This window comes from Tachysurus vachellii, chromosome 2, assembly GCF_030014155.1.
Source record: "Tachysurus vachellii isolate PV-2020 chromosome 2, HZAU_Pvac_v1, whole genome shotgun sequence".
NCBI lineage: Eukaryota > Metazoa > Chordata > Actinopteri > Siluriformes > Bagridae > Tachysurus > Tachysurus vachellii.
In genome coordinates this window covers 26616563-26640667 of record NC_083461.1, presented here as the reverse complement: position 1 = coordinate 26640667, position 24105 = coordinate 26616563, and the positions used below count along the sequence as shown (strand labels likewise).

The 24105-nt window shown below is 40.7% G+C and overlaps 2 protein-coding genes across 2 annotated transcripts in view; both read right to left on the bottom strand.

The window, feature by feature from the left end:
* LOC132858091 (C-type mannose receptor 2-like) overlaps positions 1-24105 on the bottom strand; it is a gene marked incomplete at its 3' end in the record, with an annotated part of 122882 nt that overhangs the window by 46989 nt on the left and 51788 nt on the right. The window lies entirely within an intron of this gene.
* Positions 31-1389, bottom strand: LOC132841661 (putative nuclease HARBI1). Its single transcript, XM_060864080.1, is given in 5 exon segments — positions 31-469; positions 549-669; positions 733-845; positions 956-1334; positions 1336-1389. Coding segments are annotated over 5 exon segments (1032 nt in total). The 3' UTR covers positions 31-104.

Below are 24105 nucleotides of genomic sequence, written 5' to 3'. Positions count from 1 at the left end.
ATAAAATGTGTAAAGCAATATAAAAAAACATTTTATTGAATTTTACTTTTATTGTTTTTCAGGAAATAAAGAAATAAACTGCCTGGCAGACCAGTGCAAAAAAATTAATAAAAGTAATTTTGACAGATCCTGTCTCTCAAAAGTCTTCCGTCTCTGTTGGCCTCTAAAATCTGTAGGTGTTCCTCTGGGCCATCTTCCTCAATACAAGGAGGGTGGCTCTCTCCTCTTATAGTGGCAATATTGTGAAGCACAACACAAGCCACTATAATGTCGCATGCCCTCTCTGGACTAACCCAGAGCCCACGCAGACACTGAAACCGAGATTTGAGGATCCCTATAGTCATCTCCACCTTGGCCCGTGTTCGGCTGTGAGCCAGGTTAAATCGTGTCTGTGGTCCAGGTTCAGGGTAGGGTGTCATTAAATAGGGCAGACAAGGGTATCCTCTGTCCCCAGCAAGTAACCATTGTACTGTCCTGTAATGATTGAAGTGTACAGTACAACACAAATATAGTAAAAAGGAAAAAAAAACAAAACAGTTGTATAAAGCAAAACATTCCCTGCTGAAATGTCTGGCATAATGATGACTCGCGGAAAATTCTGGCATCATGCACAGATCCTGGCCATTTTGCCTCGACATTGGTAGTGATTTGGATTGACTCACATATTACCTAGTTACTGGAAAAAGTAATGACTTTAATGATTTTAAGAAGGGGAAAAAATTAAGTTGTTACCTGCACATTGATACTATGAATAGATTTCCTATTAACATAGTCTCCCTCGTTTATTGGTGGAGCTTTAATAGGAATGTGAGTGCCATCAATGCACCCAGTTACATTTGGAAACCCTGAAACAAAGTTATGGAAGTATGAGTGCGCATAATGAATACATGTATAGATATAAATAATATGACTAAATATTAAATATGCATCATAGACTTTACTACAAAGGACAAACCTGCCACTCTGTGGAATTCGTCTTTAATAACAAGCAGAGGTTTATGGCCAGGGAACTGCACAAACATGGGTAAGAACTGTTTAAGTGCCAGACATACTGTACGAACGGCTCTACACACAGTTGCCTTTCCCACATGCTCTGAATCGCCCACACTGTACAAAAAATAGCCAGACGCAAAAAACCTAAGTGCTATGCACAGAATGTTTTCTGTGCTAAGCGCAGAAACGCGGTTTGTCACATTTGCGATATGCGGTTTTAAAAGACGTGTTAAATAAACTAACGAATCTTTTGAAAAACGATAACGCTCTGTCAAATATTCATTAGGGTATGCAAACACATCAATATGCGGTCTTATAACCCTCTCCCGACGAAAAAAAAACTTGTATAATTTGTGCTTCTACGTCCACAGGATCCTCATCAAAAGGGCACGCCATGCTCACCAACCGTCTGGAACGAAGTTACTGTACACTGAAACATAACCTGCTCCCAAGCAGGTTATCTTCAGAGAGTCAGTTGCTATGGTAACATACATACCCAGAAAGTTACCTCGTTTTTTGGGACCGAAAGTTGAGGTTATCCATGAACTTACCCAGGTACTGTATGTCACATGACCTGCTTTCTGGAATACCCCCCTGATGAACTCCTTCACTTCCTGTCTGTGCTGAAATCTGAGGAACATGGGGCAGAATTTGTTTTTGTTGAAATAAGGACTCTGGAGTCTGTGTGAATGTTAAAATAAAATGGAAATCAGTCTGCAACACAGTCTGCATAAACAAAGACTAGCCGTAAAGTCGTAAGACTGAGGATCCATTTGCAGCTTTAATAGACAATCTTGTAAACAACAGGCAGAGTTCGATACTGGTAAACATGACAGCGCAGGTAAGGCAAAGAGGTGGTCAGAATAACAGGCAAAAGGTCAGGGCAGGCAGAAAACAGTCGTGAGGCAAAATACAGAAACAGATCAAAAACCAGAAACAGGAATAACTAGAAAACGCTCAGAATGACAGCCGTAGCAAATCAAGACTTCGCACTGGAGTCAAGTTCAAGTTTGCCTTAAATAGACACTGGGTAATTGGCTGCAGGTGGCGGTGCAATCAGTCCTGACATGTGGCTTATGGGAAATGTAGTCTGGAAGTGTTAATACTCCAGGGACGGTTCCCTCTGTTGGCGATCGGAGGACGAGACAGGTGCTTCCATCATGACAGAGCCCCCCCTGCGTGCGGCTCCCGAAGCGAGGGTGTGTGCGACGCCGGGGTCTTCCACGAGGCTGAGGGGCCGGTTTGTCTGGGTGATTGCGATGGAATTCAGTGGTGAGTGACGGGTCAAGGATGTCCCCCGCCTCTACCCAAGAGCGTTCTTCCGCACCGTACCCCTCCCAGTCTGCCAGATATTCAAGATGCCCACCCCGGCTTCTGGAATCCAGTAGGCTGCGGACCTTGTACACCTCCTCGCCGTCAACCAGGAGGGGCAATGGACCTGCTGGATTAGCTGTCTCCTCTCGTTCCCCTCTCGGACCCTCAGCCGGTTTTAGTAGCGAGACATGAAAGGTGGGGGAGATGCGAAAAGTGGGGGGCAATGCCAGTCGATATGACACGGGATTAATCTGCCTGATGATTTTAAAAGGGCCCACATACCTAGGACTGAGTTTTTTGAAAGGGAGGCAGAGCCAGATGTCTCTGGTGGAGAGCCAGACCCGCTGACTGGGCCGATAATCCGGATGCCGTCTGCGGTGTCTGTCAGCCTGGGATTTCTTGTCTCCTGACGGCTCTTTGAAGTTGGCGATGCGCCAACTTCAAACCAATCCAGAACCAATCGTCCACAGCTGGCAGATCTGAGGGTTCACCGGACCATGGGAATAGAGGCGGATGATACCCGAGTATGCACTGGAATGGTGTGATGCCGGTGGCCGGTTTAATGAGGGAATTCTGAGCATATTCCGCCCACATGAGATACCTGTTCCAATCCGTCTGGTTGGTTTGACAGTATGAGCGGAGGAATCGAGTGAGTTAATGGTCCATGCGTTCGGTTTGCCCGTTGGCTTGTGGATGATATCCCGAGGTGAGACTTATATTAATGTTCAGTTGTTTAAAGAAGGCCGACCAGACTCGTGATGTGAATTCGGGACCTCGGTCGGAGACAATGTCTTCAGGTAAGCCGAAAAACCGGAACACAAAGTCGCAAAGGGCTTTGGTGGTTTCAAATGCCGTGGGGAGTTTTGGCAGAGGAATTAGGCAGCATGGGACAGGTAGAGGCTGTAACAGTCCGGCAGGGAGTTGGTGAGAGGCTTTCGAAGTATTACATATGGTGCAGTTCTTAACGAAGTTTCGTGCGTCTTCAGATAGCGTCGGCCACCAGAATTTTTTCTGTGCGAGGTTCACGGTCCCCAAGATGCCGGGGTGGCCAGAGCTGGGTGTGGCGTGAAGTAGTCCCAGGACAGCCGTGCATAGGTCTTCGGGTACGTAGGTTTTTGAGGGAGGACAATTTGCGGCTTTAATAGACAATCTCGTACAACAACAGGCAGAGTTCGATACCAGTAAACATGACAGCGTAGGTAAGGCAAAGACGTGGTCAGAATAACAGGCAAAAGGTCAGGGCAGGCAGAAAACAGTCGTGAGGCAAAACACAGTAACAGATCAAAAACCAGAAACAGGAATAACTAGAAAACGCTCAGAATGACAGCCGTAGCAAATCAAGACTTCGCACTGGAGTCAAGTTCAAGTTTGCCTTAAATAGGCACTGGGTAATTGGCCGCAGGTGGCGGTGCAATCAGTCCTGGCATGTGGCTTATGGGAAATGTAGTCCGGAAGTGTTAATACTCCGGGGATGGTTCCCTCTGTTGGCGATCCGAGGACAAGACAGGTGCTTCCATCATGACAGTTCAGGTGTTTGTGATGATGTGACTTGGTGTGTGGTGTGAATGTGTGCAGTGGTTGATGGTTGCTGTAATCCCTCACTGCTTTTGGCCCTAACCTGACACCTGATGATGATGTAAACTTGATTAGATAAGCATTTACAAAAGTGCACAAATAAATCACTTGGTATTTGATACTTACACAATTTTATTTACGGTTGAGATTTTATTTCCATCAGCTAGCTGTCCTTCATGAAGCTGAATCTTTTTCTTCTTCTGCTTTTCACTGGTGAGATTATATTTATAAACCAATGGCATAATTTATGAAATGATTATCAGGGTTTGAAATGATCGTTTTCACTCAACAGCCAATTTGGCTACTAAATGTTTAAGTTACCGGCCATAACTTCTACTAACCTTAGAAAAACCCCTCATCCTTCCATCTCCTCTTCTTCTTTCATCCTCATCCTTTTATGTGGGCAAATCAGTACAAGTACAAATAACATCAAACAAAACAACAAGACAAACTTGTGGACTAAAAGATGTACAATATGGTCTGCTAAAATGGTCAGATGTTGCAAAATAAGACTTTTCTGTCAACCAAATGCTTTAACCCCATGTAAGTATCACCACATTATGTTGTATTTAATAATACAAAGTGTGTATTTAATATTTCATGATGACTCATGAGTTCAGTATTAGCGAAGATTTGACTTACATGAAGTTCCCCAAGAAATGAATGAGTGAACATACTGTAATTTATGAAAAGTAAGCAGACAAATTGACTAGTGATTTGACAGCATGCTACAGCTGATTTTTACTCAGTGTTAATTTCAAACCCTAAATCACCTGATAATTCTGGAGGACAGTGCAGTGGTTTATAAAGGAATGTTCTATGATGCACCAGCCTGTACTATAATATGTTTCTGTCATTCCATTGTCTTGTATTTTCGTGGCTTTTTCTATTAATATCCAGTTGATGGCCAATAAAATACTCCAAATATGATTGCTTCAATTCAGGAGTAACTGAAAGTGGAAGGAGAAGAATGTGGAGGGTGTTCAAATTAGAGAAAAGGAAATTTTTCTGTGGAAAATTAGTAGGAAACTTAATTATTTATTGGCTTCTTCTTTTCTTTTCAATTTTAATGAATAAATCCTAATTCTGATCTTCAGATGAAGCAGAAACAGAAAGAACATGGCATGCTGGAGAACACCACAGTGACCTGGAGGATGCAGCCGGATGGAAACATCTTCAAGAAGAAAAAAGATGACCTGGAACATCTAAATGTTCACATTTAAGTCCAGCAGATGATAAACTGACTGAATGTATTTAACCGTAAATATTTAAGCTTTAATCAGTAGGGGGCGGTAGTGCACAAGATTAACTAGAAGTAGAAGAACAAACATCTAATTTTATTGCTCTGTTTGTAACACAACCACTTTGACTTCATCTTAAATTTAACAATAGTTTCAATGTTTTGTCAAATAATTATTATTCAATATGTTCAGTGATAATGAGAAAGTCAAAGAGGGTCTGTTCATATACTGGATTTAATACATCAGTGTGTCATAGTAAAGAATAAATCCTATATAGAAGAGAGAGAATGTAACAGAATAATAATAATCAGAATTTAGAAATGCTAAAGATTGAACATTGAAGATGTTGATGTCAGTGAAGACATTCGCTAGCTGAGGTGCACATTCCCTGAGCACCCTGCCAGGAATGTTGTAGAGTAGAGTTCTCCTCATGTCTCCGTGGATAGACAGAGTACCTGATTGTTAACCTCAAACAGAACATCAAACTCAGGAGAGAAGCATCACTATCAAAGGCAGGTGAAGCTGTCTTGTAGGTCGTGATCACCTGTATGTAACCCAATGCAACACATTTATGCAAACACACACACCACCACAAGTCTTACCGGACAGAACTGCATTTCTCTTGGCTCTAAATGAGGTGATCCTATCCAGCTGAATGGCGGCGTCCAGAACTCTGAGCCGTGTCTCAGTGAAAACAAACACGCAGCAGATTCTAAACTCTCACCGTGTAGCGCATTCGAGTTGGCTGTAGTTCAGTTTATTGTCTAGGGAGCAAACATTGGAGAGTAGAATGGACGGGAGAGCTGGCAGGCTAGGGTTAGTTTTTAGCCTAGGGTTAGTTTTTAGTCTAGGGTTAGTTTTTAGCCTAGAGTTAGTTTTTAGCCTAGGGTTTGTTTTTAGCCTACAGTTTGTTATTAGCCTAGGGTTTGTTTTTGTTTGTTACTGTTAGTTGTATATATACATGTATATATATATATATATATATATATATATATATATATATATATATATATATATATATGGGGGGGCACGGTGGCTTTGTGGTTAGCATGTTCACCTCACACCTCCAGGGTTGGGGGTTCGATTCCCACCTCCGCCTTGTGTGTAGAGTTTGCATGTTCTCCCCGTGCCTCGGGGGTTTCCTCCGAGTACTCCGGGTTCCTCCCCCGGTCCAAAGACATTCATGTTAGGTTGATTGCCATCTCTGGAAAATTGTCCGTAGTGTGTGATTGCGTGAGTGAATGAGATTATCTGTGTGTGTGCCCTGCGATGGGTTGGCACTTCATCCAGGGTGTATCCTGCCTTGATGCCCGATGACGCCTGAGATAGGCACAGGCTCCCCGTGACCCGAGGTAGTTCGTATAAGTGGTAGAAAATGAGTGAGTGAGTGAGTGATGAAGTTATCGATATGGGGGCAGGATCAGGGCAGGCTAGGGCAGGGTGGAAACTCTAACCTGGAATCAACCTGCACACAAGCATGTACAGAAAACAATACAATCCACAAAATCAAAGGTTGTAACACAGACATGACTATTTATTTTCAGACCTGTAGACCTATTTTTCACATTATTTCAATGGGGAGCAGTCCTACTTTTTATTTGCAAAGAAAATGCATTCAAATTGTCTCAGTGCCCTTTGTGCACTTTAGGGTGTAATAATCTAGCCTTAACTTGTTCCAGGCCTTTAACACATCATGTAGATCTACCTTTATAATTAAAATACTCTAGAGCTCCTTTGTAGATCCATCATTTTGATTATAGAGCAAATGCTATCTTTAGAAAATTGCTGTTCTTCAAAAGTAAGAACTTTATCAAAAATGGGTTAGGAAGATAAATCTAGGTTAGCAAGATAAATTAGTTAGCATAGTCCTATTCCTTTTTCTATTGTAAAACAGGACTTAATAGAAGTAAAGATCGTGAATGATGCTACCATTTTTAAAAAACTCTGAATGGTAAAGGTATGGGATGTGGTAGCTCAGTGGTTAAGGTGTTCGACTACTGATTGTAAGGTCACTGGTTCGAATCCCAGGTCCACCAAGTTGCCACTGCAGGGCCCCTGAGCAAGGCCCTTAACCCTCAATTGCTCAGGTGTATAAACTGAAATAAGAAAATGTAAGTCACTCTGGATCAGAGTGTCTGCTAAATGCTGTAAATGTAAATGTAAATGGAGAAAAGGATCACGTGGAAAAACTATTTCTTCGCTCATCTTTGCTGAAATTAAATGAAATTTGGTTAGTATTTGGTTTTCACTCACATCGTTTTCATAGTCAGAATTTAAGTCTCCACAGTGTTCATGATGAGTGGGTTTTACATGTTTGTTAAAACCGCTCACATACTCATAATACAAGGCATTAAACCAAAAATGACCAAATGTAGGAAGATAGTTTTATTTTTCTGAATCCTGTTCTTATATGTTTACATTTTTGCAGTCATCTGTGATTTTTTTTTTATTTTTATTTACTAAAGCATCCAAGATAAAGTGTATGTGTATTCTAACATTTATTTATTCTATTTTTAATTTTAAGAATGAATGGTAGTTTCATAGACTTTGGTCTTATAAAAATTTAATTTTACTTTTTCAAGAAAAGGGAAAGACAAAATTGAAATCCCTCTCTGTCTACTGTCATGTAAATGCTCATCTTATGTTTGTCTAAAGACGAGCACAGAAAGTGAAAATGAATGAAAATTTTACCAAATGGATGGATAGAGCAAAAAAATAAGTGTGGCAATTTAAGCAGTAAAGATCTGTAGCAGAAAAATCTCAGAATCAAAAAACAGAATCGGATTTTAGAGTTAAGGTACGTTTTGATCTTAGCTCATTAATTTGTGTGTATCATTAGAAGTAGTTCTTTAGTTATGGTCCAATAGTTCTCTCTCTCCTGTTTAATAAGAAGTCTTTTCACAGCTCTTGAATACACAGTATAATGTATAATGTATATGTATACATGTATAATTGTTGTTTTGTTTCATAGCCATGGAAATTGCATGGCTATGTATCATTATTTTGATAAAAGTCAGTTTAATAAGTGACTAAAGTTTTGTGGTTGTGAATGTGCTACAGTGTTGTACGGTATTTAATTCATTTCTTCTGTCGCTGATATTATGAAGCTGAGGTGTTGTCGCTCCAAGACACTTCCGTTTAACATTATGACCATATATGGTTGCATGACAGCATTGAATTTGATTGTTTCATTATCTAATGACTGAACATTTGTCAGTAAAATTTCTGGCAGAGTTTAAGCACCTTTTTTGCATTGTGCACAGAATATGAGCACCTGCCTGTTTTGCCTGTACTTTTGATGTTGTCTCTCAGGGTAGGAGAATTCACCCAAGGTTGGTATGTCAGTTCATTAACATATCCAGTCTGATTGCCTGCATGTGTTTGGAGGAAACTGGAGAATGTGGAGGAAACATGGGGTGATCATGCAAACTTCCACACAAACAGTAACTTGAACTTAAATCAGGGGCTCTGAAGCTGTGAGGTGACAATGCTACAAACTGTGGCACCATGACTTCATTAATTAAAATTATATCTATATAAAATCTTTGTATAAAAAAACAAACAGTTCCAAAAGTTTGGGCTTCTGTTTGGGCAAAAGTTTGGGCTTCTGTTTGGGCACTTGTACTCAAAGCACTTATTGTAAATGAAATGATCTCAGAAAATAGCCTTACTGCACTCTGCCTTACTGAAACTTGGCTTAAACAAAATGATTACATTGGTCTAAATGAGTCTACCATGTCAGGATATATCTATACGCATGAGCCTTGTCAGACTGGCCATAGAGGTGGCATTTTTCCAAATCAAATCAAATCAAATTTTATTTGTCACATACACATACATACAGGGTACGATATGCAGTGAAATGCTTTATGCAACTTTCCGGTATAAGAATAAAAAATATAAAAAGTATAAAAAATATAAGAAAACTATACAAAAATATGAAAATATAGATGAAGAAATAATGTATATACATATGCATAAATATACATATACATAAATGTGTATGGTATTTAAAGATTGTCCTTAAAGTGTCCAGGGGCAGTATGGTGTGTAAATAGTGTATAAAGTGGCACTGTGCTGTACAAGTCCAGAGTTAAAGTGTCCTTAGAATGTTCAGTTGAAGTATGGTGTGTAAATAGTATGTGGAGTGTATAAAGTGGCACTGTGCTGTGCAAGTCCAGAGTTAAAGTGACAGTGACAGTCCAGAATTAAAGTGTCATTGCAAAAAGAAAAGAAAAAAGGGGGGGGGGGGGGATAGAACAGTGGGGATGGAGAGAGAGGTCCAGTGCTAGATCCTGGTTGTTTCCTGGTTTAAACTCCGAATGGCCTGCGGGAAGAAGTTTCTCCTCATCCTCTCTGTGTTTGCTTTCAAAGAAAAGAGTCCATTGTTCGGATGGCTGAGATCTTTTACAATCTTCCTGCCTCTGGTCCGGCACCGCATGCTGTAGATGTCCTGCAGGTCAGGGAGCTCAGTGAGGATGATACGTTCAGCTGACCTGCATGATGCTGTTCCCGAACCAGGAAGTGATGCTACCCGTCAGGACGCTCTCAATGGTGCAGGTGTAGAAGGTCTTTAGCACCTGAGAGGGTAGTCTGTGTGATGTGAACACCCAGGTACCGGAAACTGTCCACTCTCCCTACTGGGGTCCCATTGATATTTAGAGGTTGGTATGACTGCTCCTGCTTTGTGCTGAAGTCCACTATCAACTCTTTAGTCTTGCTGACGTTCAGGAGAAGATTGTTCTCCTGGCACCACCTTTCCAGGTTTTTAGTCTCCTGTAGGTAGGCCGTCTCGTCGTTGTTGGAGATCAGGCCCACCACAACAGTGTCACCAGCAAACTTGATGATGGTGGTGGAGTTGGAAGTGGCCACACAGTCATAAGTGTACAGTGAGTACAGCAGGGGGCTCAGAACACAACCCTGTGGGGCTCCAGTGCTGAGGGTGAGGGTGGATGATGTGTGTTTGCCCACCCGTACGGCTTGTGGTCTGTCTGTCAGGAAGTTGGAGATCCATTGACACAACGGCAGGCTGAGTCCCAGGACCTCCAACTTAGAGGTGAGTGTGGTGGGAATTATGGTGTTAAACACTGAACTGTAGTCCAAAAACAGCATTTTCGCATAATTCCCTTTTCTACAGTCCAGGTGGCTCATCGTGGTGTGGAGAAGATGAGCAATGGCATCCTCAGTAGAGAGGTTCTGGTGGTACGCGAACTGTAGTGGATCCAGTGTGTCTGGTAGTGATGCAGTGATGAAGTCTCTGACAAGTCTCTCAAAGCACTTCATCACTACTGAGGTCAGAGCTACTGGGCGGTAGTTGTTGAGTCAGGCGGGCTGGGGTTTCTCTGGGACAGGAACAATGGTGGACTGCTTGAAGCATGAGGGGACAACAGACTGTTCCAGTGTGAGGTTGAATATCTCAGTGAACACCGGTGCTAGCTGGTCAGCGCAGGCTTTCAGAACCCGACCTGTGATGTCGTCTGGTCCTGCTGCCTTCCTGGTATTCACTCTCCTGAATGCCCTCCTCACGTCATGCTTTGAGATGGTGAACATGTTTACCTCTCCAGCTCTCTCAGCATGCATGCTGTTTGTGCCGCTAGCACCGCTAGCGTGGTTAGCTGCAGCCTTGAAGCAAGCATAAAAGGTGTTTAGCGTGGGTTTATCCACCCACGGCTTCTGGTTGGGAAACGTTCTGATGGTGGTTTTCTGCACTGTATCATCCTCTAGTTTCCCTACGAATCCCACAACTGCTTCCGTAAACATGTTGACGTCATCAGAGCTGCGCCTGAACATGTCCCAGTCTGCGTCATCCAGAGCGTCCTGCAGAGTGGCCACCGATTGGTCAGTCCAACACGCGACCTCGCTCTGAACTGGAGCTTCCTGTTTCAGCCTTTGTTTGTAAACAGGCAAGAGGAAGATGGCAGCATGGTCTGATTTCCCAAACGGTGGACGTGATTGTGCCTTGTAGCTGTTTTTGAACGGTGTGTAGCAGTGGTCCAGTGTCCTTTGCCCCTGGTGGGGCAAGTGATGTGCTGCTTAAAGTTTGGTAGTGCGCGTTTGAGGTTGGCACTATTAAAATCTCCCACCACAATGAGCGCAGCGTCCCGATGTTGTGATGCTGTGTTTGGTGTAGCGTTAGTGTCTCATGTAAGTCCCATACAGCAGTGACCGTGTCCACTTGAGGTGGAATATAAACGGCACTGACTATGACCGAGCTGAATTCCCGAGGTAGATAGAAGGGCCAACATTTGATGGTCAGTAGCTCCAAATTTGGTGTGCAGGAGCATGTAAGAGGAACGATGCTCGCGCTGTCGCACCAGTAGTTGTTCACCATCAGACACACTCCACCGCCCCTTGACTTCCACGACTCCATTGTTCTGTCCATGCGATGAACCGAGAAAAACTCGGCCGGCTGGATGGCGTGGTCCGGTACCGCTGGGTTCAGCCATGTCTCGGTGAAGCAGAGAAGGTTGCAGTCCCGAATGTCCCTCTGGAACTTGAACCTTGCCCTGAGGTCATCGAGCTTGTTTTTCAGAGACTGGACGTTGGCTAACAGGATACTAGGTAAGGGAGCGTGGTGTGCGCGTCTTCTCAGCCTGTTCCTGACGCCGGCTCGTTTCCCTCGCGGACGCCGGAAATCCTGCCTTGATGCCGGATGACGCCCGAGATAGGCGACACTGGACACCCTCCAGTGTCACCCAAATGAGGATGAGGTTCCCTTTTGAATCTGGTTCTTCTAAAGGTTTATTCCTCTTACATCTAAGAGAGTTTTTTCTTACCTCAGTAACCTCAGGCTTGTTCATTTGAGATAAATGCAAATACATTTAAATATAAGTCTAAAATTAATCTTGAATGTTTGTATAAAAAAATTCCTTAAAAAAATAAAAGCTTAAGTAGGCTTCCAGAAATAAATCCATTCTGTGCACTGATACATTCAACTACATGATACTCGGCAGTTTTGTTTTAAAGCAATTTGAACTTTGGTGTCCCCATCGTCTACACTCATATCAGTGGCTGCAACTTTGTGCCACCAGTGGCTTGGAAATTCCTTATATTGGCTACTTGGAGTTGGATGTGGTTTTGTGTTGCAAAATGATGCCAGGTTTTGGGATTTTGGTTGTAAAGGACCCCCCCTGGAGTTTCATCCTGTACACCAGGTGTTTTGGGAATGAATGTGATTAGTCGTTGTTACCAGGAACTGTTTGGAATTTATGGCAACTCCCTTTTTAATTTGCCAGTGGTGTCCCAGGCTCCTGGTTTGGTAAAGGAGGCTCTACAGCAGTGTCATCAATTGGCTGTTAGAAATCAAGGAATTCATGTTAGCATGGTGTGGGTGCGAGGTACACAGCTACTGCGTATACCTGGTGGGGTGATGAAATTTGTCGCCGGTACATGCTCTGACTGGCTTGCTGATTTGGCCATGCTTTTCAAGCCTCCTGAGGTTGGCCTACCAGGTGGATTGGTGGCCACCTCATGCCTGGTTCAGGTTGTCCGAGGTACAACCTACATTAATGTCGGGACTACAGATGTGCTGCTTTATCCCCATATTGGCCTGGGTTCTTTAAGTAGGGTTCAGGTGGTTAGTTTACCTCCAGGTGTTCAGGAGGTGAGGTTTATAACAGCCATGGTCTCTGCTCAAGTGGTATCTAGCTCGGTGCATGAAAGGATAAAAGAAGTGGATTTGTCTGCATTGTCAGAGGAAGAGCAGAAGGAGGTTAGAGGTTTATTGAGGACGTACAGTTCAGTCTTTTCAACCCATAATGCTGATTTGGGTTGCACAAACCTCATTTCACATGATATCCCCTTGCTCGACAATGTTCCAGATTATTGTGGCTAAAGCCCACATTAATCAGCTCTTGGAAGCTCAGGTCATTTCGGAGAGTAGTAGCCCTTATGTTTCTCCCATTGTGTTAGCTAAAAAGAAGGATGGTACTCAATGCATATGTGTGGACTACCACCTTCTTAATAATAAGACTAGGAAAGATGCTTTACCCCTACCACGCATTGAAGAGAGTCTGGATGCCATTGCAGGGGCCTGCTGGTTTTTGCCCTTAGATCTAGCCAGCAGGTACAACTAGGTCCCGGTGGCAGAAGGAGATAAGCCCAAAATGATGTTTTTTACACCATTTGGGCTGTTTGAGTGGAACAGGATGCAGTTTGGACTGTGTAACTCCCCGAGCACTTTTCAGCGAATGATGCAGAGGATATTTGGGGATCAGCAGTGTCAATCCTTGCTTATGTATCTAAATGATATTGTGGTGATTTCTTCCTCTGTTACACAGCATCTTCAGTGGCTGGAGGTGGTTTTAAGTCTGTTGCAGTCAGAGGGGCTTAAGGTGAAGTTGGAGAAGTGTGTGTTTTTCTAACAGTAGTTTAGTTACATGGGTCATGTTATATCCAAGCAGGGTGTCTCAACTGCCCCCTCAAAGATTGAGGCCGTGGCTAAATGGCAGCATCCCTGCTATGTGTTCAGAACTCCGGTCCTTTCTTGGGTTTGCTAGCTATTACTGGCAGTTTGCATAGGGTATTGCCAAGTTGGCAGCCGCTCTGCATCAGCTGGTAGTGAAACTGTCTGGGGAGGCATGGATCAAGAGGAGTTATAGAGAAGGCCTGGATGCCTCAATGTGAGGAAAGTTTTGAGGCATTAAAGGCAAAGTTGGTCTCTGGTCCGATGTTGGCCTATGCTGATTTCACCCTCCCTTTCTGGAGGTGGATGCAAGTTACCAGGGTCTCGGAGCTGTTCTTTCCCAGGAGCAGGGTGGTAGGATTAAACCTGTGGATTAAGGGGTTTTATGACAAACTATAGCTCTGTGAAGTTGGAGATTTTGGTGCTCAAGTGGGCCATGACAATAAGAGCTTCTTGACTTGACTTGACCATGACCGAGAAATTTCGTGAATATTTGCTGGGTCATAAGTGTGTGGTTTTCTCCACTCGGCTAAGTTGGGAGCCACCAAGACTCGATGGGCTGCCCAGCTTTCAGCATTTGATTTTCAAATAAAGTATAGGTCATATAGAAACAAAGATTGTCAGGGGTGCGGGGATAAAAACAGACCCAAATGCAGGATAGCATAAAAATAAACAGGTTTATTAACTAAAACAACAAAACAGGGACACAGGCTTGACAAGAGACGTGACAAGGACGTAACACAAGCCAACAAGAGACGACAAATGACAAGGATTCTGCGCCGCCATAGGCAAAGCGGCACAGTTAAATACACAAGACAATTAACACATGAGGAGCATGTGTGCAGAGGCGGGAGGAAGAGACAAGGGCGGGGCAGACATGTGACTACAGAAGATAAACAAACGCAAGTCCAGACTGGATTCTGATATTTTGTGTGTTTGTCCTACAGGGCTGAAGAAAAGGGCTGCCACCACTGTCTGTTTCGATATTCATGAGTCTGTATTATTCCCTGAAGTGATATCTAGAGTTGATGTTTATGTATAAGATTTGAGTCTAGGATTGATATCTTTGGTGTCTAGGTTAGTTAGGTTTATTTACTTCCCACTGTTTTGTCTAGAAATGAGAGAAATCCATTTTGATGTAAGACAGACTTTATTGATTTTCAATAACTCCAGATAAGTTTTACTATTCCTAATTTAATTTCCCAAAGTTTGTATAATTAATGCTGCACTGTTTAACATGTAGTCTGGAATAAAAGATCTCCTGTTTATATTCTTTTTCTAGGGTCATAACTGATACATATCCTGGGCTACATATAGGAAGGATTGATTGTCACGTAGTGAACTTATTTTACTTTTTCACTATTTTTAAAAAAGCAATTTAATAACTTTGTAACTTGTATTGTTTACTTGTGACAATTATGTATTTCGAACAGCATGATGAATCAGTCGGTTTATCACTCGAGTGTTAAACAGGCTTCTTGTTTGTATGAAGACTTACAAATATGCATGTGAAGCTTTTCCTACTTCAGAACTTTTCATTTAAGTAAATCTATTTAAATTGCAGTGAAAATTTAAATTGACATTTTTCTATGTATTGAAATTTCTGTCTTATGGAAGGTTGAGATTAAAATGTAATCTTTATGACAGATGTTAGGACATACTTAGATTGCTTTACATAATACTGAGCTAACTCCAGAACTAACTGGGTGTATGTAGTGAAACGGCATCTCATATGGATTGGGTCTTTACTTGGACTAATTTGACCTCAGACGTGTTTTTTTGGAAATGATGATTTTGCAGTGAGGTAGCTAATAAAAAACATTACCATTAGTCAAGTCTAATTAGATAAATCCACAGTGTATGACCACATACAGTACTGGGTTGCTTTACTGGTGATGCTCTGCCAGGCCTTCACTGCAGCTGTATTCAGTTCCTGTTTGATCTTTGATGGTATTTTGCCCTCAGCTTTGCCTTCAGTAAGTGAACTGGATGCTCAACTGAACTCAGGTAATGTCACTGACTCACCCATTGAAGAAAATATAACAATTTTTAAAGCCTTAGGTTGCTTTTAAGGTTTTTGGTCATTGTCCTCCTGCACTGTAACTCACCATCATGACAGCATGAATACATTAAAAGTACAGCAGTTTCTTATTCAGCCATAGGATTCTTTTTTTTTTGAGGATTTAATATGGCTTTCATCTTGTGATAAACTCTATTTATTTAGATGTAAATTGCTGACTTTGACAGAGATACACCTACTTCGTGGGGGATGTTTTTGATCTAGACACCATTGTGATGAGAGAAAATTGTTTTATCCACCACAGTCATTTTGTAGTACCTATCATAAATTATGAAATATCATACAATAAAAAATATAGTCAAACCATAGAGATTAAACCTAAGAGAATGCAAATGGGATTGTGGTAGCCTAATCGACCAAGCTGTGACTACTGGGCCCCGCCCTTAAGCCTCAATTCCTCAGTTGTATGAAATATATGTAACTCACTCTGGATAAGGGCATCTGTATAAGATATGTAAGTCACTCTGGATAAGGACATTTGTATAAGATATGTAAGTCACTCTGGATAAGGGCGTCTGCTAAATGGCATAAATGTAAATGGGTCTGAAAGGTCATAAGAAAATTTTCGAAAGACAAAACAAAGACTGAATGAGAGTCCAGGTTCCTTTTCTCACAATAATATTAAGGATATTAAGGATTATTTTTTTCCAAAATCCATTTATGACCATTTTTTTTTGCTATGATAGGCATATAAACAACAATTGTTTGTTACTAATTGGTGTTGTTTGGTGTTTATTGTGTTTGCTGTGCATTTCCATGCCAGCGATTTGTTTTCCTTATAGTGTACACCTGCACTCATGTCTCCTTTCTTAGTTTGTATATTTAAATCTTTGTTCTTTGTGGTTTGTAAGACTTCTGTATACATGCCTACAATTTTCAGCCTTGTTTTCTTATTGTTTTTATAGTTGTCTTGCTCATTATCACATATATTTCCTGGCACAGGAAACTGCATGGGTATTTGAGAGCTACCAGGGTGTTTCAGTGCTTTCTGTTTACTGTCCATCTTCAGGTCACAGGTAGGTATCCATAATATAGTTACTGGCTCCTGAATTAGAAAAAGAACAATTAACAAGAAACACCATTTAATATGTGGTGAGACTAGGCCAGGGTCAGAGTATAAAGTCCAAGAAGGATGTCCAGCTCTAATCAGGAGAATCAGTAGTCAATTTGGTGACTAGGTGCTAAACTTTACTGGCAAACATGATGATACTCATCAAATAAAGTCCAGCATTTTGAAGAGAGGAACATTTTAAATAATCAGTTTTTCCAGCAGCTTAATATATGGAAACTTTTTTTTTATCCAATTAGACTAAACCTACTTTAATGCTATAAAATTTCCCTGTTCCCTGCAGATAGAAATGCTTGTTTCTAGCTACTGTTCATCGTTAGTGGAGTTACTGTAGATGCAGGCCATTTTATATACAACGGAAATTCACAATGATTTTCATTGTCAGAGAGTACATTCCCACCCAGCGCAAATGCTAAAGAGTGATCTGCAGAATGTTCACCCTGATGGATTATTTATCATCGCCGGAGATTTCAGTCATGCAAATCTGAAATCAGTGCTCCCTAAATTCAATCAGTATGTGGACTTAGTAAATTCTCACCTACAGGTGAACTTGCCATCTTGTAGCAGGCCAATTTCACACAGATTGGACCAATGAGGGAGGGGGTTGCTGGCCTTGGCCTTGCTACTAACAACAAGCTGCAGGATAAGGTAATAACCGAGAACAATGGGCTGATTCAAAGGATTAAATCTACGAATTCCCCCTACATATTTGATTTAGATTTTATTGAAAAAATGTATACAAGAAAAAATAATTCAAGTTTAAACAGGAATTACAAATTATCCATTGTTACAAAAAATGAATACAATCTTATTGGGATTGGCTCAGTACAGTTTGGAAAACACCCAAAACTGGAGTTCAATTTTTTGTTGTTGTTTTCAATGGCTATTGTTTTCTATTGAGAACATAAAAAACAATTTATCACATTTCATTGTTTTTTGACCTCATTTAAAACTTGCTCAAACTGCTATAATGCATCTTGTTTGTGACTTTCTTGGGAGTGTCACAAACTTATTCAAATAAACTTCCAAATTGAAATTTGACTCTGCCACTTCATATAAATTCTCATGTGGCTCTTAAATTTCCCAAAAGAAAACTCTCAGAAACAGGAGCCAAAGGAAATTTAAACTAGTTTAATGCATTGAAAATAAGAGATGAATCAGGTTTTTTCAAGGATTATCAGATTTCGAGGTCCATTATAAGGTAAGATTTCATGCTCGATACCTTTTTTAGATAAAGTTGATTGGTTATAACCTAATGTTCCTCTCACATTTAAAAAAACATTTTTATATTTTGCACTCTATGTGGAAGTACGCGTATATAAAGGTTAAGACCTTTCATTAACAGTTTTGAATGTTATTCTGTTTACCTTGAAACAATGACAAAAAAATTAATTATTCATTAATGCACATTGTATTGTTCATGTTTATGGATACCTGTCTACATTGATCTGATAAACAACTTAAAAAAAATCTGTTTTGATTTAATTCAATTGCATTTGTAAGTATAAGTTGTAAGTATTACAATTAATAATTTGCCTGTGGATTTTATGTGAAACTTTTGGCTATGAGTTTCATTTTATTGAGTAGATTTTGGGTAGATGTTTATCAGCATGATTTGATCTTACACTGAGCTGCTCAACAGTAAGTGTTAGACACTCACTCACTTTCTACCGCTTATCCGAACTACCTCGGGTCACGGGGAGCCTGTGCCTATCTCAGGCGTCATCGGGCATCAAGGCAGGATACACCCTGGATTGAGTGCCAACCCATCGCAGGGCACACACACACTCTCATTCACTCACGCACTCACACACTACGGACAATTTTCCAGAAATGCCAATCAACCTACCATGCATATCTTTGGACCGGGGGAGGAAACCGGATTACCCGGAGGAAACCCCCGAGGAACGTGGAGAACATGAAAACTCCACACACACAAGGCGGAGGCGGGAATCGAACCCCCAACCCTGGAGGTGTGAGGCAAACGTGCTAACCACTAAGCCACCGTGCCCCCCTTAAGTGTTAGACAGATTATTTAATTTATGTTAGTTTGTCTGTTTGCATATATTCATCTAATGTTTGTTTCTATTTCCTCTTTTCTTTTGACTCCACAGAAACATCATGAAGCAGAAGTATTTGCTGATGTTTTTCACAAGTGAGTGTCAGTTTTCTTGAAAGTGTCATATCATTCTACATCAGGTTCTCCTGGCATGACTTTGTAAGTAACTTAAAGCAACAATCATGCCAAGTTAGAGTATATTTAGTTATATTGCACTTGTTTCAATTAAATATTAAGTGTATTAATTAAATATCAGAGATAAATTTAAATTGATTATATAAGCTTGCTCAAGACAGGCTCAAACATTAAACAGCAGAGTCAGGCATCAGTGATGTCATCTACTTCTTATTGATTGACTAGAGAATGGGTTGCAAGCCAGTGAATTCTTTGCCAGTCCCAAGCCCAGATAAATAGAGAGGGTTGCGTCAGGAAGGGCATCCGGCATAAAAGTACCAAATTTAAGTTGTTAGTGGGAATTCCCTACTGAATCGGTCCAGACCGTATGCATTACGCACCCCATACCATCAGAGATGCTGGCTTTTGAACTGAACACTGATAGCACGCTAAAACATCTCCCTGACCTTTACCCTGTAGGACACGGCATCCGTTTGACCATAGATCACTTCTCCACTTTGAAACAGTACATTTTAAATGGGCCCACAGGATACGACGGCACTTCTAGACCATGTTCACATATGGCTCCCTTTTTGCCCGATAGAGCTTTAGTTGTCATCTGCAGATGGCACGGTGGACTTTGTTTACTGACTCTGGAAGTGTTCCTGGGCCCATTTAGCTATGTCATTGACAGAATCATGCCCATGAGTGATGCAGTGTAGTCCGAGGGCCAAAAGACCACAGACATCCAATAAATGTCTTCAGCCCTGTCCTTTACATGTGTGGGGTGAAGATTTCTCCAGTTTCTCGGAATCCTTTGATGATGTTCTGCACTTTAGATGATGAGATTTACAAAGCCTTTGCTATGTTGAGAACATTGTTTTTAAAGTGTTTCACATTCTTTTTATGCACTCATTCACAGATTGGAGAGCCTTTGCCCATCTTTACTTTTGAAAGACTCTGAAACTCTAAGACATCCCTTTTATAGCTAATCATGTTACAGATCTGATATCAATGAACTTCTTCATTAGTTGCTAGATCTTCTCCCAGCTGAATCTTTTCAAAATGTATCTTTCATTTATTGCCATGTGCTAACTTTTTCGAGACCTGTAGCATGCATCAAATTTGAAATGAGCTTATGTAGTAGACAAAAGTGTAGAATGTCTCTGTTTAAACATTTATGGGATCTGTGTTCTATTGTAAATAAAATATTGGCTCATGTAATTTGAAAATCTTGCAGATATTCATATATTCATTTTGTTCAAATTTAAAAACATCCCAACTTTTCCAGAATTCGGGTAGTACAATGACAGGGAAAGGTAGAGAGCTGGTGGTGTGTGCAGGAGACCAGGTGGAAGGGGAGCAATGTACATAGTATTGGAGGGGGTTACAAACTGTTTTATTATGGTGTGGATAGGAAGAGAAATGGGGTAGGAGTGATCCTGAAGGATGAGTGTGTGAGGAATGTTTTAGAGGTGAAAAGAGTGTCAGTCAGGGCCATCAGTTTGAAGTTAGAAATTGAAGGAGTGATGTTGAATCTTTTCAGTAGTTATGCTCCTCAAGTAGGCTTTGTGTTAGAAGAGAAGGAGAGATTCTGGAGTGAGTTAGATTAGGTGATGGAAAGGGCTGCAGTTAACCCTTATTTCCAGAAGAGAGAGGAACATAGAGTTACATATAAGATTAGAGGTAGGAGTACAGCAGTAGACTATATTCTATATAGATGGGACAATCTGAGAGAGATTAGTGTCTGCAAAGTGGTGGTAGGAGAGAGTGTAGGATGTCTCTGGTGGTCAGAAAGTAGAGGAGAGAAAAAATAGAAAAAAGACCAAGTGGTGGAAGTTGAAAAGGAAGAATGTTTTGAGGAATTCAAACAGAAGCTGAGTTGGGCGTTGGGTGGTCAGGAAGAGCTCCAAGATGACTGGGAAACTACAGTCATGAACTACACTATGATGTTTGTGGATGACATTGTGATCTGTAGTGAGAGTAGGGAGCAGCTGGAGGAACACCTGGAAAGGTGGAGGTCTGCTTTGGAAAGAAGAGGAATGTAAGCCAGTCGTACTAAGCCAGAATACACATGTATGAACGAGTCGGAGGGAGGTAGAACAGTGACGTTAGAGGGAGTTGTTACAGTGCGGGAATTTAAGTACTTGGGGTCAACCATCCTATGTGATGGGAAGTGTGGAAAAGAGGTGAAGAGATGAGTGCAGGAGGGTTGTGATGAGGTTCTCTTTAGGAGTGACGAGGATGGACAGGATTAGTACATCAGAGGGACAACTCAGGTTGGCTGTTTTGGGGACAGATAGACTAGATTGAGATGGTTTGGACATGTACAGAGGAGGGAGATGGTTATATTGGTAGAAGGATGTTGGAGATGGAGCTGCAGGTAAGAGATCAAGTTTACTCCATATAGTGGATGTAAGGTGTAAATTTTCTGCAGGTTCTGAAGCATTTGCAAAACGTTTTGTGGTTGTTTGTATGCATTTGGCATATTTTGTTAATTCCTACAGACATCAGGGGAAAGACTCAAGCTTAATTAACAGTGCTTCACTATGAACATTGGTCTGCTTCTTTTGAAAATCAGGGTTCTTTGAGAGAACTTATACATTTTTCTCACCAAATGAGGATCTTTGAGAAAAAGTCCAAATGATTAAAATAATTCTGAACACAAACTCAGTTTGTTGATCTTTAGTTGAGGTTGTAGGATCTCCCATTTTCTTTTGTTCAATTCTTCTTGTTCCAGTGGTTTTGATGAGTTCTCTTATCTCTCTTATCTGTCCTGGCTGGCTCACCAGATTGTTAGATTTTCCTTGAATTTGGTCATTGGGTGGCTCGCTAATGTACTAGAATGCTTCTAATACATAAAAGAAAAGTAAGCTGGACATCAGACATTGATTACACATGAATATCAGGCATTGATTATGCATGATAGAACTAGACACAAAATCCTTCACTGTGTACATATACATACAAATATGATAAATCTATACTTTCTTCCCAAGTTGGGGATACATTTTATTTTAAATTGTAAACTATGATTTTTATTTTGTATTTAAATAAGGTATTCAGATCTGAAATACATAACTGAAAATAAAATGAAATAGTGAAAATATTCAGTTTTGTATCTGTTTAATTCTATCTGGATGATTGTATTATTATTTTAATTTGATCAATGTCACAGACAACACGATTGGTTTGTACTCTTATATTTACCAATAAAAATGTACTATAATGTAACTATATTACTATACTATAACTGCTGTAAAATGTTGCCCACAGGTTTAGTCCCTGTTGCTTTCGCAATCCTGGGAGGCATCTCTCACAATTATGAACTGATCATGACACCACAGTCATGGTCAAATGCACAGAATTACTGCAGGACGATGTATACTGACCTGGCAACAGTCATAAGTGACACTGATTGGCTAAGATTGAAGAAAGAAGCAGCAAGCAAAGGTCTGACATCATCTGCCTGGATTGGAGTGTATGATGATATTACTAGCTGGCGCTGGTCCCTAAACGACGTCCGATTGAAGGATCTTACCTACACCAACTGGTACCCTGGACAGCCTAATAATGCTTTGTCGCTAGAAGCATGTGTTATGATGTCTTCATCTGCTAAATGGTTTGATACATCATGCTTATTTCTTAGAGTCTTTATATGCTACAATGGTGAGTCAATAACCTGACTTTATCTTCCTTGTTTTTGGTCTGCTGTTTTTTTTTAAATAATTCAGAAGCCTACCATTTTAAGTTTACTACTTTGCTTTAAAAAAAGAAATATGTCTATTATTGAACTGCAAACACCAATACATAAAATATTAGGATCATATTTTTGGAAGCAGATGTAAACAGTGTTGTATTGTAATTTATATTATATTGATCTAAAGTTCTTTCCATTTCACAGCTAATTTCAGTGATGCTAACAAATTCATTGGCATCAACCGTCTAGTGACCTGGCATGATGCTCGGGCTTACTGCCGAACATATCACACAGACCTGGCCAGCTCTCTTAACAGCTCAGATAACAACATGTTAGCACAGATTAAGGCTGTCCAGGGGGACTCCTGGATTGGCCTGTACAGAGATGGTTGGAAGTGGTCGGATAGCACCAACAATTTAACCTTCGCATGGGCTCCTGGAAAACCAAATAATGCTGCGAGAATTATGGGGTGCTGTGGGTCAGTTAATAATGGACTGTTAAGTGATGAACCTTGCACAAACCTCCACTATTTCTTCTGTCACACCAGTGAGTGAGAGACTTTCGTTTCATAGAAGAAGTTTAAATTAGGACAATTTATTTTATTGTGGTTTAAATGTCCAAATTAGTTGGTAATTTTACTATACTTAAACAAGTAAATTCCTAGCAGATAAGGATTTTCTGTGCAAATTTAACATTAAGGTGGACATTTACTGACACAAGTTATATATACATATATGTGTGTGTGAGTATATGTATGTATTTGTGTGTGTATATATATAAATACATATATAAATACATAAATACACACACACATATGTATATAAATAGTGTGTTTTTCCACAGTTCCACCTGTGAGGAGTTACATAAAACTGCAGGTGAAGTCTGATGGCAGTTTGGATGATCATGCTGTGCAGTCATACATTTTAGAACTGGTGGGTTACAGAATGTCTCTTAAATTGTGTTAAGATGCCTGATGCATTTCTCCCATTTCATCTCTTGTTCTTCTCTTTTGCCTGTAATGCAGTAGATGAGAATGCACTTTGCAAATTCATATGTGGAATATTAATGAAAGACAGAAGCTTACAATACATAGCAAAACATAGTAAATAACTTATAGCAGAGTCGGCAACAGAAAAACAGTCCAATCAGACAAACAACACAAAATGTGAGAACTCAAAGGAAAAAGTCATAATGGTCAATAAAGTGAAGAATGTTTTGAATGGTGGGCAAATTCAATGATCATTATCAAACACATGGTTTACATATATGGAGACAGGAGGTGACGGTATTCAGAACTCCCTCTGGTGTTTGGTAGGATGCATGTCCAATGTAGCTACACATTTTATTAAGTTCTAGAGCACAGTCATCCAACAGGAAAATACCCAGCACCAAAATTCAATCATTCTATTATTTCCTATCTACTCTATAAGACTCATTAACAGTTTAATTTATAATCCAGATAAACCTATGCTAAACCATTTTATTGTGGTCGTCAGACTCTTACTCTATAGATTGCTGATGTCACACAAGCTTGATGGTGTCAGCACAGAGAAGGT